This window comes from Bidens hawaiensis, unplaced genomic scaffold, assembly GCF_021521415.1.
Source record: "Bidens hawaiensis isolate Kalapana, Puna unplaced genomic scaffold, B.hawaiensis_p1.1 tig00007499_1, whole genome shotgun sequence".
Lineage (NCBI taxonomy): Eukaryota > Viridiplantae > Streptophyta > Magnoliopsida > Asterales > Asteraceae > Bidens > Bidens hawaiensis.
In genome coordinates, this window is record NW_027491525.1 from 198,755 (window position 1) to 219,712 (window position 20,958).

The 20,958-nt window shown below is 34.3% G+C and overlaps 4 protein-coding genes across 4 annotated transcripts in view; all 4 read right to left on the reverse strand.

The window, feature by feature from the left end:
• LOC143635420 (small ribosomal subunit protein eS1-like) overlaps positions 1 to 9,176 on the reverse strand; it is a 127,212-nt gene extending 118,036 nt beyond the window's left edge. Inside the window, exon 1 of the mRNA XM_077103262.1 lies at positions 9,169 to 9,176. The gene's annotated coding sequence lies outside the window, so the exon portion shown is untranslated. The remainder of the gene's footprint in view (positions 1 to 9,168) is intronic.
• Positions 156 to 3,134, reverse strand: LOC143635418 (bax inhibitor 1-like). Its single transcript, XM_077103260.1, has 6 exons — positions 2,936 to 3,134; positions 1,017 to 1,160; positions 830 to 921; positions 568 to 754; positions 332 to 487; positions 156 to 234 (listed from the first exon to the last, which is right to left on the reverse strand). Exons 1-6 carry the CDS (start codon positions 3,050 to 3,052, stop codon positions 187 to 189), a joined length of 744 nt encoding a protein of 247 aa, XP_076959375.1. The 5' UTR covers positions 3,053 to 3,134; the 3' UTR covers positions 156 to 186.
• On the reverse strand, positions 4,043 to 9,178 carry LOC143635407 (uncharacterized). Its single transcript, XM_077103253.1, has 14 exons — positions 9,011 to 9,178; positions 7,787 to 8,431; positions 7,538 to 7,699; positions 7,136 to 7,447; positions 6,937 to 7,019; positions 6,027 to 6,794; positions 5,797 to 5,938; positions 5,545 to 5,704; positions 5,285 to 5,448; positions 5,115 to 5,197; positions 4,873 to 4,972; positions 4,693 to 4,754; positions 4,488 to 4,602; positions 4,043 to 4,408 (listed from the first exon to the last, which is right to left on the reverse strand). The coding sequence occupies exons 1-14, from the start codon at positions 9,176 to 9,178 to the stop codon at positions 4,232 to 4,234; spliced, it is 3,141 nt and encodes a 1,046-aa protein (XP_076959368.1). The 3' UTR covers positions 4,043 to 4,231.
• Positions 9,179 to 11,727: 2,549 nt separating this feature from the next.
• Positions 11,728 to 16,964, reverse strand: LOC143635400 (vesicle-associated protein 2-1-like). Its single transcript, XM_077103249.1, has 7 exons — positions 16,858 to 16,964; positions 13,003 to 13,073; positions 12,842 to 12,923; positions 12,643 to 12,758; positions 12,434 to 12,550; positions 12,249 to 12,323; positions 11,728 to 12,170 (listed from the first exon to the last, which is right to left on the reverse strand). Exons 1-7 carry the CDS (start codon positions 16,916 to 16,918, stop codon positions 11,994 to 11,996), a joined length of 699 nt encoding a protein of 232 aa, XP_076959364.1. The 5' UTR covers positions 16,919 to 16,964; the 3' UTR covers positions 11,728 to 11,993.
• Positions 16,965 to 20,958: the final 3,994 nt, after the last annotated feature.

Below are 20,958 nucleotides of genomic sequence, written 5' to 3' on the forward strand. Positions count from 1 at the left end.
AAATCCCTTCATAAGAGTTAAGACAACAATCGGCACATCAATTACTTAACGAAAATTCAAACTCGTATTCAGTTTCCAATTGAAATAGAACATGCGCACACAAGTTTATGTACCTAAGGACATTTTAAAGAAATTTTTATGACATTATTATCAATACTACTAATGTTATCATTCGTTATGGTGAGCCTAATCCCTTCTCTTCTTCTTCTCTTCCCTTTCAGCCGAATTTTTCAACTGCATTACACACACGAAATAATAATAACCACTTCAGTTTGCCTGTCACGAGTCGAGGTTGAAAAACACATCAAGATAAACATAAGCATAAGTTTACCATGATAATAAGGATGCGAACAAAAACTGCAACAAAGTCGCTAAAGAGAGTGAGTGCATGCTTCACATAGTCCAAATCTCCAAGGTGAGCTCTCTCAATAATCTCCTGCGTATCAACCACCATGTATCCGACAAACACCAGAAGCCCAAAATACAGCTGAAAAGTACATCAAAAACCGTTAGTTTTAACTTTTAATAAAGTTATTAACCCTTTTAAAAGAAGAGAGTCTGTGTTACCTCAAATTGGAACATAGCAACAGAGCCACCAAAGATGGATGAAGCAAAATGCAGCCAGAAGAGAATTGAGACACCAGAAGACAAAAGGCCACCTAGATAAAGGTACTCTCTACGTCTCGCCAACATGGCAGCTCCCGAGAAACAAGCAAATGCAATCGCAGTTCCCATGAACGCACTCACTAAAATGCTGCAAAACCAACATTACATAAATAACCGTTCACCTAACCAGCAGAGAGATAAATAATTGTATAATTCAGCATACCTTGGTTCAAAATCAATGGCCAACTTGATTAAGGGACCAATAGATGCTCCTTGGAAAAGGGCTGAAGCCATCAAAAGTGAAACTCTTTTTTTCTGTAACGTCAAAGATATGATAATTCAAAGAATTCAAAACATATGAAGAATAATAAAGAAGAAAATAATATGAAGTAAATGATAACTAAACTAACCTCTTCATATGGAGGAGTGGCGAGTAACCATGCCATGCATCCTAAGGTTGCAAAGGTGGTCAGGAGACCACCAATGTTCCATAGGATGTGAAGATAAGCACCCCCAGCAGATGCCACAAGGGCGCAACATAGAGAAAGATAAACCTGCAATACATTATAGGGAAATACTTATTAATAACTATAATTCAATGAAGTATTGAAGACAGAATTTGTGAAATCATATCAGCAAATTTGCACATATCAGAAGATCAACAACTTTGTGCACACATAAGAACAACTGAATCAACTTCACTTGAATCAGAATAATCATGTTATCTTGAGCGTATGAGCAACAATGTCAACGCTCACAAGGCCTTATATCTGAAGCAAACATCTTCACACTTTAATAGTCTAGTGCACTATTTCTTGAACAAACAATATCCACATGAAATCTCCATTGATTAATATTTTTTGTACAGATCTGTTTGTATTGTTTGATCAAGTCTAAGGAATAAAACGTGAACGAAACAAGATACAGTTATCAGGATCAGAAGATCAGCAGCTTTAAGAACAACAAATCATTTTCACACTTTCAACATCAAAATAACAAGCTCAGATCTGCTTACCGGCTACTTGTTGCACTTTCGTTGCTATTTTGACGGTGATAGTGTTGAAATAAATTTGTTGTAATTAAAGATGTCAATCTTATGATCCTGCTTCTAATATCCATATCCCACGTCAAACACGTGTTCTTTCTCAAATTTTGAACAAAGGACAAACTAATTTATACTAAAAAAGCCAATCAGTGTTGATTTTGTTACGGATATTGGATGAGAAAGCCGTACGCTGGTATATCAAAGCTTATGATTGTATGCTTCAGATATAAAGCCGTAGTTTATAATATTCTAATTCACTGACATTGCTGCTCATGTGCTGGATACAATGTAACTATTCTGAAAATCTTCTAACATGTTCAAAATTCAGATTTGTTGCTTCTAATCCTGTTTCTGATTTCATAGTGACTATTCCTCTATTCTTTCACAATACAAACAGAATTTTATTAAAAAAAGACTAATCACTAGCAGATCATTGCTGCTGGTGTCTGGTGATTACACAAATTAAAAAAAGAAAGAAAAAAAAATTGGTTAGAATGTTATTGATCTAAAGAAAAGTGTTTGATTTAGCAAAACAGAGGCAAACGGTACCTTAAACTGTGAGATATGATAGTGTAATAAATTGTATTCTGACTCTTATCTTGAATGATTCATTAAAATCTCCACTTATTTTTTCAAGTACAACATAAATCCTAACTAACTAAACTAACTAACCCATATAAAAGTGTAATCAATTGTATTCACTTATATGATTCATTTCAATCACCACTTATTTTTACAAGTTAATTACCCTATTAACCCTAACCAACCAATTAACTAACTAACTAATAACTTATCCAATGCAACCACCTCAATACTCTAATAGTAATTTATTTGTAAAATATAACATACTTTTCGGTTCATCAGCAAAGTCTGAATGTATTTATCCTTCGGAAACCCTAACTTTAAAATACCATAAAGTGTAGAACATGTGATATATGGAAGTGTAACTGTATTCGCTTGATTGATCGGATTAACTTGCAGATCATTGCAGCTCATGATTATAATACAAGTTAAAAAAAGAACAAAAACTAAAATCGTTATAGATGTGTATTCTCTTGAATGATCCATTACAATCACCACTATTAACCCTAACTATAATAACAGATCATCCGTAATACACGTGTTAATTAGTTAGGAAACCCTAACATCAAAATACCGAACACGTAGTAACTAATACACCAATTCATTCCAAAATCAACACGTACACTTAATCAAAACACCGATTACACAATCAAAAGCACATAAAATTGCAAAAAACGAATAATTATGTGAAAATAAAGGAACCTGTTTGAGATGAGTTTGGACACGTGGCGAGATCTGACGGAAGTTCTTAAGAGAATCGTAACTCCAGCTGTTGCGAGAAGCCGATTGCGAATCGAAGAACGATGAAAATGATTCCATTGGAAGCCAAGGGTTTGTTTGTTTGGTTGAAGATATTTTTGGTTTGTGATATTATTATTATTATTATTGTTGTTGTTGTTAGGTGACTTATTGAGGAAGAAATAAAATGATGCGACCGTATTTATAGTGGGTGGTTTGAAGAGGGAAATTGGGTAGTAGGTTCGCGAATGTACGATTGGGCTAAATAGCTAACGAACACCCAATTGTCAACATCTATATTTTTTTTTTATTATTATTTAAAAATATGAATTTGATCACGGTAACAAAAACAGTTCACGAACAGCTAATCGAACAAGTTTTCTTGTTCGTGTTTGTTCATTACGGAAACGAACATGTTCGTGAATGGTTTATGAACATGAACAACGCTTTGTTTGATTTGGCCAACCGAAAATAGAAAATGTCGACAATTTGGTTCGGATACCGAGTTTGTTTTGAAACATTCGTATTGATATGTTAGTTCGCATAATATTCATATACACAATTTTTATAGTGTATAATATTGCTTAAATTTATATGATAATATTTGAAAAGTCATTAATGTTACAAACCATTAATGAACAAACATAAACTGACGTTTATAAGCACGATTGAGCGAACATGATCTTTGTTCGTGTTTGTTCATTATTTTAATCGAGCAAACACAAACAAACTTTCTGTCGAACGTCTGGTTCGTTTACAACCTTACACTTACCTCTGACGTACTATCCATACACCACTAGCTTGTTATTTATGGCATATAACATTTTGTATAATATGTAAAAAATCTCATATTGACCGAATAAGGTTATGGTTTGTATAACATGTAAAAAAGGCTATACGGGTGCGTAGAATAACAATAATAATAAAAAGGTTTTATACAAGGCATGTTACACAAATTGTTTAAGGCAATTAGCAAAGTACCTGTATAACCTTGTACGACGGTATAATTTTACTGAATTTGACTGATGTGACAGTGATGTGTTATGCCATAAGTATCATCTTTATAACATGGGGGTGGAGTATCTATGACAGCAGCCTACAATAAATACATTCTTCATTTCTTGCTTATAAATGTTGAATAATTCTTGAAGTAATACAACTCACAACAATACACACTAGACCAAGACTGGCAACACAAGTACACAACAGATCCTAGCAGAGTAACAGGTCCAGTGGGCTTCAGCCCAGTGCCACGTGTGTTTAGACGGAGAAAATACGATGGCCCAGTTCTTCGTTGATGACGTCAGAGTAATAGTGATTGTAATCAAGATACTCCCAGAACCGTGGAAGACTAAATTCTACATTTTTAGGAGAGTTGAGATAACATGCATACAGTTGTTTCATATTCTGGTTAAATGTTTGTTTGATGGTAAGAACCTGCATCAGCAAAATAAAAAAGGAAAAAAGGTTGGTTAAATTAATATTAAAGAAAGTATATAGACGGTGTAAATGTGACCTGAGAGACATCCAGATCTTCATTTAGTCTGGCAACAGATCTGAAGTCCAATGCACATTGCAAAATACTTTGAATAATGTCGGCTATTTGCCTCATGTCGTTCGATAAGAAACATCTGCAAACAAAATAGAAACAAATATCTATAAACAAGCCCGTGATATATGTATATAATAATAATAACATAGAACAGAAAGAGAGAACTTACATGGACTGTGAATCCTTGAGATAATCCATATGCACAAAGTCAAGATCAGTCAAATCCTTAACCTGACGGAACAAAGATCATAATTCACCTTTGAGTCATGAACAATAATGTTGATTTAGAAGTAAAAATTATATAGATACAATTATGAAAGTAAAATTTAGTGTGAAGATTATTTCAAACCTTGTGCTTGAGAGACTGTAGAAATCTGCACCATGATACATGTGATAACTGAGACTGAACATATTGCTGCAATGTTGATACAAAATGAAATATTTGGTGCCTGAAACATAGTGATATGATCATTAGTCAGACCACGAAATATGTAATTATCTTGAAAGTTAGCATTATATGTGTGTCTTGCAGAAATCAAAAACTGTCATTTCATATATAATGAGATAATTTGGTAAGTTCTATTAACATACCTCAATTTGACCATGATATTGAAATTGCGCGACTTTGATTTATGTACGTTCAAACGGTCCTGGTTGGTGAAATGGATGGATTCCTGTATATAGACAAAGCATATTAGACAATAGTATAGGTTATAACTGTGGCTAATATATACTGCTTAAAAATTCCTGCAGTTAAATACCTTAAGTGAGCACCAAACTTCAGTCAAATAAGATGATGCAAGTTTGACTTGTATCAAAAAACTGAAAATTTGAGCATATATCTTCAATGCGCCAGGTGTCAAAACAATGCTCACTGGCCAATCTACTCTGTAACCGAGACCTAAACCGTTGAATGACTGTATACCTGTCATTATACCATTATTAACCGCTCAATATCTGATTTTAGAATGTGAAATTTTAAACAAAGCAAGAAATGAAGTTGTATGAAAATCAAATATACCGGTTGACAAACTAGGAAGAGATGAGGAGTCTTGTTCTTTCATGTACACGAATAAACGATCCTTATAATGGTCTTTTTCACATGAAGATCTCTGAACGGAAAGTTCTAGAAGGCCCTGAATTTCAGATATCCTTTTATCTGCCTCAGCTGCATACCATTTCTGAAAAAAGATATAAAAATCAGTATAGAATAAATAAATAATCGTATAAAGCATTAAGTCTTCATGAAGAAACCAAGGAAGAATATAGTTACATGTTGCCAGAGTGAAACGATAAACAAATCTGCCCAGTCAGCAGATTCCATCATGTGGTACCTCCTCAAAGCCAGCAAATGTTGTTCTAAAGAGAAACCTTCTTCCAGTAGCTTAATTGTTAATTTACTGACATACATATATCTAATTACATTAATTAAGGATACACATGAATCAAATATATCTAGTTTATAAAACTTCTAATATGCGGACTGTATAAAATTGAGGATACTGTAACTGAATCTCTTCCAACAAGCATTTCTCCATAACGAAATCCAACGGTATCTCAATAACTGTCGACACACCGTTCTTATGCTCGCCAGGGTGGATAATATTATTATTATTATTGTTACCAGTGTCATTAAGGAGACTTTCCCAACAACCACCACCAGACACATTATGTAATGATTCTTGTTCTTGGTGGTTACTTTTCGGACCAAAAGATGCATGTTTGTGGAATGACTTCTTTTTTACGGCGATTGCATCATTAACATGATCTTTATTGTTGTAATTACTAACAGTATCAGCAATAGTAGCTCTGTAATAACTGCCTAACCTATCTTCACATTCAGTAAGTGGATTCTTAACCGACTCAAAGTCAAAGGTAGGTAGTTTGACTTTGGTACATCTTTCCCGAAGTTTGTTTGTTCCCAGAATTAGGTTAGCATGTTCAATCTCACATGGTTCCAAGCTTCTCCAACTCGTTGCATAACCAGGCGACTCAACTTTATTTGATGGTTCATCAGATTCGGTTACCATAGTGGACGGACTTCCATCTTGAGAAGGGTTTTTTAACTGAATATTGTTGGTGTCTGAATTGATTTCTAAAGCAGACAGGTACATTTTCTCTAAAGCATCTGGATCATGAAAAAAGACATCCATCTTCTCCTCTTCACCGTAGTTTTCGATTGATGAACATTCAGATGAATCCAACGAATCGTCAAGATAAGAATGTTCATCCTCCATGCTTGATCCATCACACTCAGCTGTATCAAGAGGCCTGCGAGTCAGAAAGATGATCAAGATTTTAGAAAATTCTTGAAAGAAGTTGCAAAATTATGAAATCTTTGTCATCTAGAATAACTTAATAACCACAGTGTCTATTTTTTTCCTGTATCGATACATAAGAAGAAAAATCTTACAGATTTTGATTCATATTCTTTGCTAAAGATGAACTTTTGAGACTTCCTCTACCAGAAGTTGGCAATGCAGAGTATGTAATTACCTGCTAAACCATTATACCCAGGTAATCAGTAAACTAAAAGACAAAGGTCAACGAAACAGTTGACCAACAAACTTATGAATCATTATAAGAATAAGTGTGGCTTTTGATGAAACCACCTGATGATGTTTGAATTCTAGGTTTGGCAAACGATTTTCGAGTTTTTCCATCATGATTTTGTAGTAATCACTCCTTTTAACTACCATCATTTCAATTCCTTCCTTACTAAAATCCATATGAAATGCATGTGACAGACGAGAGCTTGACATTCTACTCCAATAAGGAAGAAAATCCTCATATGTTCGGTTCCAACTGCCAACACCATCAGAAAACTCTAGCAGTTTTATTAATACTTGAAGCTGCTGACCAGCCCTAAAAAGTGGAATCAAGAATTCTCTCAAAAAACAAGGAACAAAAACTCCATCTTGCTCCTGGAATGAAAAAGCTAACATTAAAATACCATATTTTCAATATATAATGTCTGAATGGAAAATATAGAGAAAATATATCTCAGTATGTACCCTAATGGTGACTGTGTTACTTTCAGCCTCTGCCACTATAAACTCATTAAAAGGATCAATAATTCTGGCCTTGAAAATCCAAGATCTAATAAAGTCAAAATACGGTTCACACGAACGGATAAATAGGGTTCTAAGTATAGCAGAATGTGCTGGATCAGCAACCTGATATGTTCACATCAAATAAAACATGTCACAAAAGCATATGAGTTATACATGCAATACGAGAAAATGATTATAAGTAATGCTGACCTGGAGCTCCTTATACAAAAAAGTAAGAAGATTTCCGCCTCTAGGAAACTCAGTAAACTTTGTTCGAGTAACTAACTCCTCAAGGGGCGAAACCAAGAAGCAATTAGCTAAACCATGCACATTGCATATGCTTCCAATAACCTCAATTTGGTTCCTTAATTCTTTGGTATGAAGATAAACCTCCAACAAAGTAACTTCAGAGTGGCCAACACTTGAAAGACAGCCACTTGACACGTTACTAATACTCGACAACCATCTTAAACCAACAGAAGCGTATAAAGTATCCAATGCAGCAATGTAGCCTTCCAAAATATCATTAACAGCAACTGCAAAAGCCTGGTTAACCAGACTGTATGGAGGATAACTGCTTGCTGCTGACTCAGCATTGGCATCATTGGGAATCAGGTTCCCAAAATGATTAACAAACTTATAGAGAAAGAAAACTCCACATCCCATGCATCCTAGGGTTCTAAGTATCTTCCCAAGAGCAAGCGTGCTTACAGATTTGGTCCACATATTAGGTATTCTGTGAAATGTTCTGTCTGTTGGATCATAATTGAATATTGCACATAGTTTCTCAATACTTATAAGAGATGACTCTAAACCTTGTAGAGCATTCATTGCTAATCTCACTAAACTAGCCTCCTGTATTGAGTGTATTAAGATATGTATTAGACACAATGTTTTTAACAAAATGCTAGTGGACGTATTAACATATGCAACATTGCAATTGTACATAGAACTAGGTCAACTAAGATACAACTGAGTCACTTGCAAAACTAACTTGAAGCATACAGAAACTGATGACGTGTCATAGAGGCGTCTAGAAGTTTGAGAGGAGCAAGATGCTGAAGCGACAGAGAGTCCACTTTCGGCAGGTATATGTTCCCAAATCCCAAGGTCTAGGTGGATCTTCCGCCTAGACCTTGGAAATGAATCCATACCTACCGAAAGCAGACTCTCGACCACTTCAACATCTCGCTCCTCTTATACTTCTTCTAGGCGCCTCTATAACACGTCATCAGTTTCAATGCTTATAACATATCTGTCTAACCCTACCTCACTAAACTGTCTTTTAAGCGTATACATATATGACTGGAATGCTTGAATCAACAATAAACCTAACAATTAACATATGCAGCATTGCAATTATATATAAAATTAGGTCAATTAAGATATAATAATCGAGGCAATTGCAGATTAGAAAAGTATCTGAAAGCTTACAGAAACTGATGGCGTGGCATATAGGTGGCTAGAAGTAGAAGGAGGAGAAGGTGACGTGGAGGAGAGTCCGCTTTCAGTAGGTATGGATTCCCAAGGTCTAGGTGGAAGCCATGGATCTTCGAGTTTCAAATTGTTTAAAAGTGATGCGAAGTCTGCATCCACGGCCATGGTTAGTGAAGAAGATAATCAATCGAAGCAATGCTGTTAATGCGATGGATTTGATAGACGGTCGCCGGTGGAGAGATTGTTTCGCCGGTCACTTCATCTGTGTTTGGAGGGAGGGGAGAATATAGAAGAAGATGGCTGAAAGAAAGCCTAAAATATTAAGGGGGTGTTTGGCTTTTATTTATTTATTTATTTTTTATATTTCTTAATTGTTAAAATCTATTATTCTTTAATTTGATAGAGTAATAATTGGCTTCAATATTATTAATTCACCGTTATTTGAGGGTAAATGAGTAACTTACCTTCTTAAACAAATAAGCTAAAAAACCATCTTCAAGTAAGTTTCTTCAAATTAGCTTATATAAGCTTATAAGCATAAGCATAAAAGCTAAACCAAACACCAAATTAAGCTTACTTTGTGAAAAAAAAAAACTAAAAAGGTTATAAGCTTTGCTAAAAAAGCTAGGCCAAACACCCCCTAAAACTTGCATAGCTTTTTCATACCCAAGCCGAGCCCGAGGGCTCAAAGAAAGCTCGTTTAGTCATTGAGCTCAAGCTCGAATTGTATGAGAAGCTCATTTAGACTCATCGAGCCTTAGGAAGCCTTGTGTATTTTTATGTTTTACCTCTTTTATACTTTTGTGTATTAATTTTCAAACTCCACATACGCTCAAGCTGAGCCTTTGCTGGGTTAAGGTCGTCCGTAAGCTCGAGCCTAGCTTAGGCTCGTTTATGGTTTCTCAAAATATATAAAAACAGTTAAAAACATATATAAACTAGTTAATAAATAATAAATGAGTCAAGCTTGAGCCGAGCTCGATCTTTAGGGAAAAGGAGCTTGAAAAGAGCCGAGCCCAGGCTCTGCTCAATTGCACCCCTAGGTCTATATTATAAATTCTAGTTATGATAAGTTTACGATTTTTTCAGTTGCGTATGATCATCAAATCTTGTAATTTGTGGACATTTAATAACGATGATTTAACACAAATGGAATTCAAGTGGCGTGGCATCCGTTGCTTTCGTGCATCGCGCACGGAGGTAAAAAATAGTACTAATCTTGTAATTAGTTGACATTTGATAACGATCAAATGGAATTCAAGTGGTGTGGCATCCATTACTTTCGTGCATCGTGCACGGAGATAACAAAATAGTATTTGAATTTGCTATGTAGGAATCATTAAAAGAATTCTTGTTTAGAGACACAATCACAAACGGATATAGTTCTGTATTGATGGGGAGATATACTGTAATGCATCACTTGTTATTAGTGATAAAGTTAAATCAAACTATATTATGTCATGCAACATTAAAACTTATAAAAAACGAAAGCATGATTGATGCAACTTTATAGTTGTAGGTTTTACAGAAAGAACGGGCTAATGCAAGGGTGGACCTGGGTGACCAGTATCAGTGTTGTGATGTAACGCTTGATAAAAACATATACTGCAAATTTTGTATCTTCAATTCAACACACTTAAATCTCAATACATAATAAAATTAACTCCAATGACAATTTGGACAACATAGTGATAATGTGCATTGACCGTTTATTTTCATTTATAAATACTTTTGTATATTTGATCAATTGAAAAGAAAGAACCTACATTTTATGTATAAACCTGTTATAGTTTATTGTTTAGTGGCATACTTAAATTGCACAAGGAATACACAACGTTACATGCATCAAAAATCCATTGTAACCATAAATTCAACAATATAGTCTACTTTCCATGGAAGACCTTAACAAGTGAGATTATGAATTTGAGACTTTGAGTTGACGGTCCGTGACTCGAAACTAAGCCTTTACCTCTTTAACCTCTGCTTCTCTAAAACTTTGATTTCGCAATCTCTTTAATGTTCCTAATCATCAATTATTCAAATTAATTAAACTTTAGATGGTGAGAAATAAATAAAGTTGTCAAATGAAAAAGTGTTGGAGGAACTCACTCATCAGATTCATCAACAGAGGGGGTTCTTCCAATAATTAGGTAAAGTGACCCCAGCAGACCATATGTCAATCTTGGGGCCTTGGTATGTTGATGTCAACAATACTTTTGAAGTATATGCAAACCATGAATCAAAACTCTAATGGTCTTAGTATAAATAGTTAGTGCGTCAAATATTAATTACATTATTCCAAAGTCTATTAAAAAATTAACATATTACTTACTTTAGATTAAAGATGGGACTGTTCATCATAGCATTATTTCTTTCAAAAGGTTTAAGTGCGTGTTCATCACTAGACAAGTGTTTCAGATTTAATATAAAACATAACATAGAAATTTAAATGACATTTAGATGCATTATCTTTGCAGCTATAATGGTTATTGATGGTGTATAATACTATAACCCACGTACATCCTACGTTCACAGGTCAAACAATAATAAAGAAACCTACCTAAATGACTGAGTTTAGTACCGTTGGTTTTTTTACCCTTTTAGAAGACAAATCTAAATACAAATACTAAAAGTTTATAATGGATCAAATTGTGTTTAACAATAAAGTAATAAAGTAAATGAATCCTTACCAAGTAATTAAGTATACCATACCATATCAAAATAATAACAATAGTTTACATATTCAAACAACTATTTCAAAAACCTCCATACAATCATTCAATTAATGGTCCAAAATTTCAAACTTTAGCATAAAAACGTACAAAAGTTCATACAATTGTTGAGAAAGTACCAACAAAGTTGCAATTCGCCATGGTCAAATACTCAAATGTACAAAGACAACATACAGCCATCAGCTTTGGAAAACTTGCATAAGAATGAACAAAAGAATAATAATCATCAGTCCATTTGTTTTAGAGAATTATTCAGTTATTCTTGCAGTTGGTGGCGGTGTAGGTGACAGTATCGGTGGTGGTGGTGGTGAAGATAGAACCAACTTTAAAAGCAACCCAACCATTATCCCAATCACTCCAGCCGTTATCGCGAGTCTTATTGAGAATCCAGGACTCTTTTTTTGGTTCCTTCTCTTCAGCATATCCTAAAACCAGGTAAACTCGTTTACACACATTTTGCGAAAAGACCCAACTATGACGAGAGGGTAAAAAGGTAAATGTACCAGTTCCTGTTGCAGTCGGGTTGTTTCTTTCACAGCTGCATCCCTAGCGGCTCTTGCAGTCTGAACCGCCTGATTCTGTATTATAAGAAAGAACATAATAACCATAATCTGGTCTCTATACACTATCAATGTGACGTTAAAACTTAAAACGTAAAGTAAAAAGGAATTGTTGCTGAATAACTCACAGAGGTTAAATCAGAATTTTGTTTGATGTTATCATTTGAATTTTCCTGATTAGTGTGAGCAATATACACAACTTTAATCTTGTATTCTTCTAACTGCTTATCGGCTTCCTTGTTAAACTGGATGCAACAAGTATGACTCTCAACTGTTACTCGTCATTTCAACGAAGCTTAAACTGATCGCAATATAATAATATTAATAATGTTCTTACAGTATTTGCTGGTAGTTCTTCACTGTCACTGTTAGGGGGCACAGGGGTGCACTGTAAAAGAAATTTGTCTCTACATTGCATAACTACAGGGTACTGAAGTTGAGCTTGAAGGGTAACTGTATGTGCATCAATAAGTTTGACTTTTCAGTTAAAGTTAAGATAGTGTAAATTATAGCAATATCATAAATTAATAACTTACCTCTTATAATACATGCATCCCAAGGTGGTATAATACCAGTATTTGGACGAACAAAGTATTTCTTTGGCGAAGTTGTTTTGACCTACCATAAAACAAGAAGTTTGAATAATATAAAGTCTATAAAGTAATATGCTTTGAAATAAATTTGGGTGAAAACATACCTTAAAGGCAATATTCTTGTCTGTGGCATTAGAAACTTTTAAATCACAGTGGCTCGGTTTTTCAAGTTCAACTATTGGAATCAACAACAAAAAGATAAATTGTAAGTTATGTATATGAACAACACAAAGATGTTCAATCAATGACAGTAACAGTAGTAGGTGCTTAAACTTTAACATGTTAATTTTGTTTGTAGAAAGGAGCCTAAAGTGTTTTTATAAGTTACTGCACAGGGCCATATTACTGTAACTACCTAATCATATTGGATCAGTCTATGTTGTCATTGGCTTTCCAAAACCTTCTCCTCCAACGGAAGAGAGCATTACTTAAGTGATTACTATGAAATAGTAATGGTGAAGATTCATCCCGATAATAACAACTACTGTAACAGAAAAGTATCCTGTATAGTTATATTGGGAAAGATGTTTACGTCTCACTAGATCTTCTAAGGATTCAACATCAGGCAATGATTTTACACTCAGTTTCTCCTAAAATGCACAGATTTTTTCAAAAAAATCATCACTAGTTGGCAGTTTTTGTGACATCTGCCCTGATCTGACCCGACCCAGGTACCCGTTTCTCTGACCCGATCTCTTTCTTTTATGATTTAGTATTTATACTTATACTTTATTTTTTAATAATAATAATGTATTTTCCTTCCCGCCTCTTTCTCTCTCTTTCTTTCCGCCGTCCCGTCCCTCTCCTTCTCTCTTTCCGCCTTCTTTTCCCTCTTGTCGCCGTCCCGCCCTTAAGCCTTGTTTCCCTCTTTTTCTTCTAACTCTTTGCTTGTCCTTTGTTCCTTCCCGCCTAAGGTTGTCTGCGCAGCTCCACGCGCCAGACCCCTTACAAGGAATCCTGCGTGAAGACCACCTGTTTCAGCGATACCCGAGACGAACTCTTCTCGCAGCGCGCTAAGAATCGTAGTTCATCCCTCGACGCGCGAAGAAATATAGTTCTTCCCGCGGCGCGCTAGGAATTTTAGTTCCTCCCGCGGCGCGCTAAGAAATGTGATTCTTCCCGCGGCGCGCTTAGAAATGTAGTTCTTCCGCGATGCGTAAGGTTAGTTCTGTCTGCCTTCGCACTCGCGCTCTCTTGACCTTCTGTGTCTGCCTTCGCGCCTTAGCCTTCTCGCGCTAAACCCTTTGAGTTTCCTTCTGTTGAATCTAGCCGTTTGCTTTTGTGTTGTCTTATCTTTTGTGCTGTTGACCTAATCTGCTTTATGTCTGAAAAGTTACTTTCGGCGCAGCATGCGCACCAACCCCATTGGTTGGCAGATAAAGTGACTGACATTATCTTTTGAGATCTGCTTTTGCCATGCTTTTTACTGTTCCCTGACAGCTTTATCTTGCCTCTGCAGCTGCCATATCTTTCCATATCTTTTGCTTTTGGATTCTTATGCTTTTTGATATCTTTTGCTTGATCCTGTTAAAGATCTTTTCCCCTTTTTCTAGGGATTGTGTTCCCTAGGGTTTCTCTATAAATAATAGTATTATTTTTCCTAACACTACACACACAAACACTTAATCTCTCATGTTTTCCTTGCTCTCTGCCGCCTTCCTCTCTGCCTCCGTCTTCCTCCCTGTTCTGCCCTGCTTTTCCGGTAATATATATATATAATAATTTACTTATTAATTATGCTAACTTGTAATCAAGACTTAAAACCAATCGTTAAAACAATAATCTTTAATTATAGGTTAACTTGTGCTTGTTTAAAGTTGGTTCTTGCTTTATCTTACACCGCATCGTTTATCAAGTGAGTAATCTCGTACCTAATCCCTTTTTGCTTTTAATGTTTTGGGATGTTCATGTGTTCATACAAACTTAGAGTCTTAAACTGTTTATGAACTTTAGTCGCGCAGTATCCCATGTGTTGAGGACGTAGACTTGGCTGTTTATTTGTATGTGTGGATCATTAACCGTCTTGTCGGTCTATTCCGCAGTTTTCATGGTACCATTAGATGAACACGGGAGAACTATCGTTTATGATTTTCTCTTTTGTTTGCACATGCACAGTTTGTCTTGTTTGTGAGCTCAATTGTGAGCACTGGCAGTCTTATGAATCTTAGAGTTGGTCCCGATCAGATTACACCCTTGTTGAAAACCAGACATACACATGTTGCGCGCAGATTTATTAATATCTATGTATTGTATTAAACTTGATTTCTCACCAACACGCAAGTGTTTGACGTTTATTTTAACACATGTTCAGGTTTGCAGTAGCTGTTTTGGAGCTTGTGGACACGTAGGAAGTTTTCTTTATTTTGGACCTAGATTAAAATGTATCAAGACAAGTTATTGTTGTTCGAATATTTTGCCTTATAATATATTAATTTATGTTGGTTTATTTATATCTTGTGTTTACCCTGCGCCTGCGCGAATGAATGTATTTATTAAATATTGACACCCAATAGTGTCACGAATAATGAAACAATATGTGGCGCCCCGATGTATAATCCGCCTTTGGTCGGGGTGTTACAGTTTTATAATTCTATATCTTCAGATTCAAATCTTAGGCACTAATAGGAAACATTGGGTTTAATATACAACTCAACAAGCAGAAACAGTATTAAAGCCACTTGATTCAACGCGGTCAACCAATTCAACCTGATGGCTACATTTGTCCAGATCAAATAGATAAATGATAAGTCACGCACTCAAGCAGATAAACAACAGAAAGATGTGCAATTAAACACAGTAACAGTACCATATGCTTAAACTTTAACTCGTTAGTTCTGTTTCTAGAAACGAATATGAAAGTTGTTATTATGAGTTATTACTTGAGTGATTATTATAAACATAGTCATGATGCAGCTTTCATCCCTATAATTATATATTGGGGAAAATAATCTTATTATATAGCTAATCTCCCCCGTTCGTATTCATCTAGATACATTATACTAAAATTCATCCATTAGACTTAGATCTTCAAAGGATTCAATATTAGGCAATGATAATCCACTCATCTTCTCCTACAACACACAAATTTCCTCAAAAATATCACCACTAGTTGCAAAATTCCAATTCTACTGGCACTAATAGAAAACATTTGGTTCTATATACACCTCAAACTCAACAAAGCAGAACCTACATTAAAACCACACTATTCAACGCAGTCCGCTGATCAAAACCTAATTGCTACATTTCTAACCTATTTGATCAACAACGAACATACAATATGATTGTCGGTAAAACTACTAACATACACAGAATCATATACATCAAATCTAAACTCATCATATCCATTTGACCTAGATCTTCAAAGGATTCAACATTAGGCAGTGATTTTCAACTCAATATCTCCTACAATACACAAATCTACAGATTCAAATCTTCAGGCGGTAATAGAAAACATTTGGTTCTACTTTATTGTAATTTATTAACTACTTTGATTCAACGTGATTCGCTGATCGAAACCTAATTGCTACATTTCTAAGTCTAACCTATTTGATTAACAACTAACAAATGATATGATTATCAGTAAAATTACTAACTAATATATAGGCAAGCATATACATTAAGCAAAACCTTCATTAAAACCACTTGATTCAACGCGATCAAAACCTAATTGCTACATTTCTAACCTATTTGATCAACAACTAACATATGACTGACATAATTATCAGTAAAATTACAACTAACATATAGTAAATCACATACATTAAGCAAAACCTTAACTAAAACCACTTGATTCAACGCGATCCGCCCAATCTAAACCTGATCGCTACATTTCTAACCTATTTAATGAACAACGAACATAATTACATATGATATAACTATCGGTAAAACTACACATATAAACAGAATCATATAGATTATAGCATTAACTTCTAAACTCATCATATCCAAATCACACTCACCTTGAAACCTGAGCTCCTCGGAATCAATAGTAACTAACTTATAACCACCACCGCTCGTCATTGGTGCAGTGATCGCCGACGATTAAATCCTAAACACGAATGATAATAATAATAATAATAATAATAATAATAATAATAATAATAATAATAATGCAATCTCTAATTCTCTTCAATCATGATTTAACGACTTCGAAGAAAGCGTGGCGTAGACCAGTACAGAAACGAATTGAAATGATTTTAACGGTGGTTGAATTAGTTGTGTTACGGTGGTGAGAAGGAATGGAATTGAATAATTATTTATATTTATATTTATATGAGTAGTGGAATTGGAATGGACACGTGGCGTGAGTAACCGTCGGAGTTGGAATTGGATTCCGGTGATAATGTGGACGTGAGAGCGTGTGTGTGTTTCTGACAATAAGATATTATTGAGTTGTACTTGGAGTTCAGGGGTTCAGGGGATCGGAAGGTATTCAGTTTAGTGGTTTACGTGAATGGTCCTTCAAGTATGTACATGATGTATGAATGGTCCTTCAAGTATGTACAATAATAACTATTGTACATGATGCATTGAATAGTCATTAGGGTTGTTAACGAGCGTGGGCCGGCTCGGAATCAAGCTTGAAAATATGGATCCAATACAGGGTTATATGTTGAATTTAATATGGAAAGTTTGATATGATGAGATTTGAACAAATGTATTGCTTCGTCTTAGGGCATGTGGTCAGGCATGTAAGTTGAGGTCATGAATGTAAAAATCGCGTCTAGACATCGAGTACTCTCAATCGGCCAAGTTTGTAGCACCGAAAAACTTCTACAACCATGAATGGGTTATGTTTAGATCAACTTCTTAATAATTCTTTTGAAAATAATGCATGGTAGGCGCAAGATGAAAATAACTACCTACATGAGTATGAAGTTTAGTCATTTCAAAAAATGATTGGACTTGGCTTTTGTAATGCTCTTCGACGAAGACACAGACACAAGCTAAAATAGTGTTAGGACTCATGCACATGATATCTCTATTTATTCAAATTCATGACCAATACCCCCCCCCCCCCCCCCTCCCCACACACACACACCATGAAAAAAATTGTATTTGTCACTGCTTCATGCTTCATTTTACACAGAAAACATCTCATTCTTTGAAAACTTTTCATGTTCTATTCAATTATTAATTTCATGTATAAGTAAAGTTACTTTAATATGAAAGTGATCCAAACATGATTTAGAAAAGTCAGACATAACTAAGACATGTTGAGACATTGGGCCTAAACATATAGTTAAAATTAAAATTGCTCAAGTGAGTCCACCTCACTTCGAATATGATTCAAGCCGATTTCAAGTGAGTTTCAAATCATGAGATAGTTAAATTCTTATCGCCAAAAAGTCTCAATCCATCCCTTCCCATGAAGGCAAGAGTACATAAAGAACTATTGGTCTATTTAGGAAAGATAAAATGTGTAGCAATTTATATATATATATATATATATATATATATAAGCTTTTAATGGATGGTCTTTTACAAAGGTTACACATACGACTCATCTGAAACATCGTTCCATAATAGGTTTGTTGGCCTTGTTATGTTATGTTTGCTATATCCAAAACGTAACTAAAACAATACAGAATTATACATGAAGCTTGTAAAGGATGTAATGAAGACAAAAGTAAAAGATTTATAACTAATGACCTTGTGTTGGGCAGATATGAAGTAGATAATTCATTACTTTATATAGTAGATAATCCAATCCGAGAAATTCAAAACCCGAAAGTATAACACGAATAATACCTCTAGTTGACATAAACGTAGTTGAAGGACCAAGTTTGAGGCAAGTACATAATTTAGGGATCAGAAACAAATATCAAGAAAATTGGAAGTTAGGCAGGGTGACAACTGACATGGCACCATGCTTTGCTTTAAAGGCATGGAATTGGGATCTTTAATGAGCTGGACCAATGATTCCTAACTCACACCCATCACAAATTAAATTCATATAAAAATGATTTATTAATTATTTACATGAAATGTTACAAAAAAAAATTGCTTAATTTTCCTATAAAATACAGATACAAGAATGATATATTTCTACAAGTTTCTAACTGTCAAAATATATATGTCAAATCATGCCAAGGATATTATATGATACCATGATTCACTATTTATAATTAGTTTCATAAAAAAGTATATTATCTATTCAATAATATCAACATACTCAACGACAATTTTCTTGGACTTATTTCGTTAGGTTCAATAAAACTATAATCGCAAAATTCTTGGACAGCCTTTCTGTACTTTCTTCATCAACTTCATTTCAAGTATTTAAATATAGTATTTTATTAACCATGTTTATAGTTTCTAGCGTGAACTTTTTCGATATGTTCTAAGACTCGAGATTAGATTCGGTCACAAAATGTTTTATTGGACCTAACGAAATAAGTTTTATATAATTATTTGTTATGTAATTACAATGCGGTCACAAAATGCTTGGTATTATGTTTTAGCATGTCCTTAATAACTATTAAAAATAACAATGGTTGTTACGTTAAAAATAAATTAATATTTTACCCTTTTAATAAGATAGGAAAAATCATATAATAAACCATTTTAAACGTGTAAAATCTCATTTTTCATGAAATACTAGTATTCAATGAATGATAGAGAAAATCCTTAAACCATGGCTAGAATAAATAATATATTCTACAAGTTTACATTAACATACATAAAAACTTATATAAACTAAACAAAAATACCTCTCAATCTCTTAGGACTCATCCTCACTATTCATAAACATTTTAGAAACATAAACCAACATCAGTTGTCGCGGGTCCTCACTACCTCAATGGCGGCATGAATCCATGATACACCTCTGCAAACACCCGACAACTTGTCAAACTCAACGCCCCTTTTAAAGGTATCCTAATCTTTATCATATGTCTTTTTATTGGGTTTGTGCGAAGGTAATGCGTAACGATAACCACCAACAAAACTTTTATCTTTTCAAAACTCGTATTTGTTGGTGATTATTGTTTGTTACATAAATAAGTTAAAGACCAATATGCGTTGTTTCTTGTTTTTATTTTGTGTTACATAATAGGTTCTTTTAGACCATTACATGTAAATTTAATGATTCTTAGTGTAAACAATTAATCATATCAAACATATACTACCTTTTTAACCCTAAGTCAAATGATAATAAATAACTAAAGTTCAGTATTTGAAATAAAAGAAAAAAAACTACTGATAAAAAAGAAATGAAATATATAATATAAACAATACGAAGTATGTAATTTCAGATTTATAACTTTGAGAAAATCTCTTTACATACAACATTTGTCGTTTTATCGGAAGTATTTCCATCGTCCTCCAATACTAACAATATCACACAAGTTACGATAGTTGTCCTAGATAATGCAACATATAGTGTCCATATAAGAAAAACTAGACATCGAAGAAGCAACCATATAAAAAGATTGGTCTTGGCTATTTTCTACTTGTGTAACTTTCATAGTTCTACTTGTTTAATTTTCAATAAATATTTTACTTTTAATTTTCTTAATATTTTATAACCAATTGCGAAACTAATTTTGATCTATGACCCATGAATAGTTAGGATGGATGAGATGAGAAATTACAAGAATATGAGGGAAAATTGACTATTTTATAACCCTATAACCCAATTGTCAAAATGATTTTGACCTATGGATAGTTAAGATGAATAAAATGAGAAATTAGAAGATTATAATAGAAATTCAAACTAGATGGGAATGTGAGCTCGACGCTTTTTTTTTGAACTGTTACTATATTAAAAACACGGCAGACCGCCGCAAAGAACTACAACAAACAACGACCAAATTACATGAGATTAAAGGAACACCAATCTACCCAAGAGACCCGTTTAAGTTTCGGTCTATTACAATACCAGAGGAACCCCAAAACCTTTTCAAGTCTCATTATTTTACTTTATTAGAAAAGTAAAAATATAATAAGATTTTACATTTGTACGTTTCGGTATTTTTCTACTAGAAAATATATTTGAAGTGCATGAGTGGAGTAGTGGACAACTTTGTTGCACGAAAACGCCTAACATGGTTGAGTCC

Excerpts from the sequence above, each read along its gene's own strand:
- LOC143635418 (XM_077103260.1), bottom strand. The coding sequence starts at position 3,052 with ATGGAATCATTTTCATCGTTCTTCGATTCGCAATCGGCTTCTCGCAAC. Across the intron at positions 1,161-2,935 it reads TCCAAACTCATCTCAAACAG|GTTTATCTTTCTCTATGTTG; the intron begins GTTCCTTTATTT and ends AATGTATTGCAG. Across the intron at positions 755-829 it reads GCCATTGATTTTGAACCAAG|CATTTTAGTGAGTGCGTTCA; the intron begins GTATGCTGAATT and ends TTGGTTTTGCAG.
- LOC143635407 (XM_077103253.1), bottom strand. The coding sequence starts at position 9,178 with ATGGCCGTGGATGCAGACTTCGCATCACTTTTAAACAATTTGAAACTC. Across the intron at positions 8,432-9,010 it reads ATGCCACGCCATCAGTTTCT|GAGGCTAGTTTAGTGAGATT; the intron begins GTAAGCTTTCAG and ends CACTCAATACAG. Across the intron at positions 4,409-4,487 it reads AAGATCTGGATGTCTCTCAG|GTTCTTACCATCAAACAAAC; the intron begins GTCACATTTACA and ends TTGCTGATGCAG.
- LOC143635400 (XM_077103249.1), bottom strand. The coding sequence starts at position 16,918 with ATGACGAGCGGTGGTGGTTATAAGTTAGTTACTATTGATTCCGAGGAG. Across the intron at positions 12,924-13,002 it reads ACAAGAATATTGCCTTTAAG|GTCAAAACAACTTCGCCAAA; the intron begins GTATGTTTTCAC and ends GTTTTATGGTAG. Across the intron at positions 12,171-12,248 it reads CCCGACTGCAACAGGAACTG|GATATGCTGAAGAGAAGGAA; the intron begins GTACATTTACCT and ends ACCTGGTTTTAG.